The sequence below is a fragment of the Chanos chanos genome, chromosome 4, assembly GCF_902362185.1.
Source record: "Chanos chanos chromosome 4, fChaCha1.1, whole genome shotgun sequence".
Classification (NCBI taxonomy): Eukaryota; Metazoa; Chordata; class Actinopteri; order Gonorynchiformes; family Chanidae; genus Chanos; species Chanos chanos.
In genome coordinates, this window is record NC_044498.1 from 3072000 (window position 1) to 3077629 (window position 5630).

Sequence of the window (5630 nt, forward strand, 5' to 3'; positions counted from 1 at the left end):
TGTACGCACAAGGGGAGGAATGAGACAGTGCACATCTGCCCTATGTGTTATCTTAGCCCTGCGGTCGGTGGCTAAAACTAAGCCTGGCTGAGCCTTAAATGCATTGAGGACTCTGCTATCTCCAGCTCTCCAGCAGAAAAGGCATGGATGTGTCTGTCTGTTCAAACAAAACACACCATGCAATACTCATTTTATCTGTGCTAAGATCTACACTGTGAAAACCAGCAACACTCGTTTAATCTGAGCTCAGAAACTATGACAACACTCATTTAATCCGAGCTCAGAAACTATGACAACACTCATTTAATCCGAGCTCAGAAACTATGACAACACTCATTTAATCCGAGCTCAGAAACTATGACAACACTCAGTACTCATTCTGTCTTTGTTTCTAGAAAAAAAAATGTTTGAACTCTTATGTGTAAAAAGAGACACATTCCATTCTCATCTTGTTCTCAGAGGCTTTTCTCTGCCTGGTAATGAAGCTGCATTTGGGGTTGACAGGGTGACAGCAATCAGCGCTAGACAATGTTCATTTAAGTTTCTGTTCCGTTGATGAGAAGCTGACAGTCAGAGCAGACGACAGCCGAGCTGCGTGTCACGCTTCATGCTTCCCGAGCGCACGATATGTTTTTAGTTGCTTTTTGTCATCTTATCCTTCCTCTTCCTCCTCTTCCTCAGATCCCCGTCATGACGGGTGCTTTCATGGACTCTTCGCCCAACGACGACTACAGCACGGACCACTCGCTGTTTAACTCCTCGGCCAGCGTGCACGCGGCCGCGCTGTCCGCCCACAGCCAGCAGGAGGAGCAGCAGCCCATGTCACGAGACGCCATCTGGCTCTGGATCGCCATCACCGCCACCATCGGCAACATCGTGGTGGTGGGCGTGGTCTACGCCTTCACGTTCTGAGACGCTACCTCAAATGCCGTGTTCCTCCGGGGGAACACAGGGGTCCTCGGGAAAGAAAAAAAAAGAAAGAGAAGAAATAAAGGAACTGGGACTGAGCTGAGAGCTGAGATGACTGTTTCATGTCGCTAAACATAGACGTCTGCTTTTTTTTGTATTCTAAACAGAGATTTTTTTTTTTTATTATTGTTTTCCTTCAAAGTATATAGGAGCAAAACCCGTGTTGATTTTTTTTCATTAGATATTTTGTGGACAAAGTCATTAAAAGTATTTTCATGTAAACATGCTACCTAAAGACTGGCCTCACCAGAACTTGATATTGTGTGATACATTTTGTACATATTGTTGTCTGCAGCATGTAAAACACACAACCTGTTGTTAAGCTTTGCCCTCACGCAATCAGTCTTTCTTAGCCAATCAAAATACAATGTCCAGTTTTACTCTGCCAGTAGGATCCTGTCGCTACACCACAGCAAAAACAAACAAACAAACAAACAAACAAAAAAAACAAAAAAAATCTAGATTCTTGCACTAAACAGTCCAATTCTGTTTTAAAATGTTAGGAAAACAGATCATCTTCTACATTTTTTGCTACCTGACTAAGTAAATGGCAAGCTTTCATCCAGGTGAGCTGATTGATGGGGTGAGTGGATGAAGCGTCTGTGTGTTAGTCATGCAGGAATAACCTTCTCCTCTCCTCCCATGAAGTGAACCTTCAGTGCCAAATAGACAATCCATGCGTTCAATGATACATTTTTTTTTTTTTTGGCTCCATCTGAAAGCCAAAGCTACTGATTACATTCCTTAAAGATGAGAATTTACAGCTGTATTTTAATCAATCTGTGCTGTGTCTTTTTAATGGTCATTTATGATGATGATGATGATGATGATGATGACGATGATTAGTTACTCTTTTTTGAACATTCTCTGATGTTTCGTGCAGTAGGTTGCATCACCGGTCTAGACTGCTTTTTCGTCATAATGACAGCCTGTCACAGGAGGAGGAACAATAAAGTCACATCTACTGATTCTAGAACAGTTCCGTCACAGCGCAGACGTCTTCTTTCAGAGCCTTTATGTTTGGTGAAATGGGTGTTTTTTTTCCCCCCTTGGTGAGCTTTTATCAAGAACTGGAAAATGCCCCCATTCGATGTCTCATGCAAGTCTGTTTTATAACCCCTAAAAAAGTAGCAGACACCGCTTTCTCGGGGGTTGGTGCGGGGGGGGGGGGGGCATTGCTGTTCACATTTGTGCAGTTTGTTTGCCAGTTGGGGTGGGGGGTGAGGTGGGGAGGGGGGGGGGGGTGGCAGCAATGGCTTGGATTTAATGAGCTCTTGGAATGAGGCTGTGGTTTCCATGACGACGCCATGCTGTGACTGGTGAAGAGGACGAGAGCTCTTATCCTACTATCGCACATCTGTTACTGAACATCTTTCGCTCAGCCCACGAAAACAAAGACAACCCCCCCCCCCCCCCGAAAAAAAACTCCCAACACCCACAATGCTAATACTTACACGGTGCCTGTGATTAAGTGTGACAGGGGTTAGAGCCCAAACAGTCTTTGATGTATGTAAATCTCCACGACGCTGACTCTTTTGCATCACTGGTAAGTGTTTTAGTCCAGTGGCCACTGAGATGCAGAGAGACTCACTGTTGTGAGGCAGACCCTGCTCTCAGCTAGGTCTTACAGAAAAGAACAAGAAAAACTACAAGAAATTCTCTGATATTCTCTTGTGTCCTCAGAATGCTGAGGAATCGAATCAGATTATAAAACCCACCCTTCTCTCCCTCCCAAAACAGGGAAACACTCCACGAAGACTTTGAAAAAAAAAAAAAAAAAAGCTATCACTTGCGGTTCATTCCGAGGTCTGAGGTGCCATTTCCCTCGTCAAACATTGATGAAATGTCAAGCTCGTCTCCGTGTGCTGTTTGTTTCCTGAGGGCAGAAGCAACAGGCCCCAGTCTGACACTGTAACTGAATAATCAGCGTGTGCCAGCCATCTTACAGTCCAACCCACAGTTTGTCCACCAGCATCAGTGTCTCAGCCCAAATCTGTGGAAAGAGCTCGGTTGTTATTGACTATTATACACACACACACACACACACATATATATATATATATATATATATATATATATATATATATATATACACACACACACACACTGTATGTATAGTTGATATTTATTTTAGAATTTCTTAGAAGTCTTGAATGACAAGGTAGTCTAACCGTTAGAACATGCAGTCAAAGAAAAAAGATTCTTTTCTCAGCACTGTTTCTTATCAAACAGTTTAGCATTATTTAAATTTACACCAATAATAATAATAACAATATATTAATCCTGTGTAACATCTCTTATTATTAAAAAAAAAAAGTCAGAAAAGTCAACTCCGCCAACTGTTCAGACAGTGTAAGCATCAGAGTCACTTTATATCCCTCAGCTCCGAGAAAACCACACCGCAGGACACAACAAAGACAAATCGGTGCGTTCTCAGTCCACCACCTGACAGAAGACAGCTTTTTAAGAACATTAGATCACTTTTATTCACTACGCAAAACTTTACAGCATTATATTTCAGTAAAGCCCTTGTTTTTAAAGGAAACTTGGCTGTGGTCTGAATTTCAGGCATCACAATAATCCATATTCATGAACAATATTCTTTAACAACAATAACTAATATTTAGTATTCCTGGGTGTGGTTTGCGACGCTCTAAGATGGGTCGTCGGTGCTCTTCGGAGTTAACAGCCATGCTGGCCATATTTTTACTCCTGATGACACATGATTCAGATGCTGTGTTGTAGATTAGTCTACAACAAGGCGCTTTGCCCACGCAACTCAAAAGCAACTCCTGCAGAGTAATGTGACATTTGGAGTTTGGGGGGTTTCCACAACAGCAAGTCAGCAGCACCGTCTATGTTTGGAAAGTTTTTCACTTTTACCATATAGTCCAACTTAACAACTGCCGTTAGACCGCAGCAACTCTATGGGACTATGTTAGAGTGGTACAGTAGTGTTTTGGACAAGGAGAGGAAAACTCAGTGTATGAAAAATCATATCTCTCCAGTTTTATAATGTCTGATTTAGACAGCATTACGTATTCCTCATTCTTAGAGATATGCTCCGTGTATGTTTTTCTAAGTGTTCATTTTTAGTTTTGTTTATTACTTTGTTTTACATGAGAGTAACCGACACAAAATCGCGTGATGCTCAAAAAGACACCATAGTCCCTGTCCCGCACGTCTGGACTAGATTTAGTATCACTCGACAAAAGATGTCGATTTGTATGGGTAAGTATTCGGCCCCAGTAAATACAGTACGATGCTGTTGAAATGGATGAGACTTGTGCAGTACCCAGATTAATGAAAACAGTTCATCATATTTGACTGTGTGAAGAGTTTTTTGTTGTTGTTAGTTTATTTTATTTATTTTTTGTATTAAATTGTGCCGTTCTATTAAATTGTCATCGGTAAGTACCTCTTGTCTGATTACTGTGCCTTGCAGAAGGTCTGGAACACTCTGAAAACAAACAAGCAATACGTTTTTCTCACAGTATTTCACATTCTTATGATGTTTTGTTCACTAACTTGTGGCTTGTTTCAATCAGAACCTTTAGAAAACTACAGGGTTTTTTTTTCTCACCTTTGGGGCGAGAAACTGGATTAATTTGTGTGATTTTTTTCCTCCTTTAACACTGAAGCAGTGATTTAAATGAATATTGGTCATTTGGGCTTCCAGAGTTGAGGCATGACCTCATCCTCTCCTCAGACAGAGTGCCGACAGAGAGAGAGAGAGAGAGAACTCTTTCTCAAGTCCTCAGTAGTGTCTGCTTTACACACTCTGCTCCCATACAGACAGACAGTGGCCCTCGCTACAGATAACAGATGCACAGAGCAAAACACACACACACACACGCACCAACACACATATACACACATCCAACCACCCACACACACACACATATACACACATCCACACACACACACACACACACACCCCCCCCCCCACACACACACACCCACGCACACACACACACACACACACACCAACACACATATACACACATCCAACCACCCACACCCACACACACATCCAACCACCCACACACACACACACACACACACACACACACACACACACACACACGCGCACACACACACACACACCCACACCCACACCAACACACATATACACACATCCAACCACCCACACCCACACACACACACACACACACACACATCCACGCACACGCACACACACACAAACTGCTGACATTACATCACATTAGGAACCCCAGTGGTGGATGGATCAGGTGGAAAGGCCAGACTGCTGCTCCTGTGCCCAGTGTGTAGTGGCAGAATGTGTGGGACGAGTGAGAAAACTACAAAAACCCCCCAAAAAACCTCATACCATTTCCCAAATATCCCTAAAAACACCCCTTTCCCATCCCCAAAAAGACTGCCCTTACTCCTAAACGGCACCTCCTCCTTTCCTCCGATCTCCCCCAGGCACCTCCTGTGATGGGTGTATGCTAATACGTGTCTTAAAGATCTTTCTCCCTCACTCCCCCTCTCTCTCCCTCACTCCTGCTGATACACAAACACTTATGAGGGGTGACTAGTCACTTGGCACCAAAGTGTATGTTTTCCATACCTTAGTGGGCTCCATTAGGGAGTGACACTGGGCCCGGTTAGTAAGTCTGTGTTTAATTTTTGGTTAA

The 5630-nt window shown here is 43.1% G+C and overlaps 1 protein-coding gene across 1 annotated transcript in view; it reads left to right on the plus strand.

Annotated features, from left to right (window-relative positions):
- Positions 1-912, plus strand: part of LOC115810920 (uncharacterized protein C14orf132) — a 16136-nt gene extending 15224 nt beyond the window's left edge. Inside the window, exon 2 of the mRNA XM_030772972.1 lies at positions 682-912. Coding sequence (XP_030628832.1) covers positions 682-912 — 231 coding nt within the window. The remainder of the gene's footprint in view (positions 1-681) is intronic.
- Positions 913-5630: the final 4718 nt, after the last annotated feature.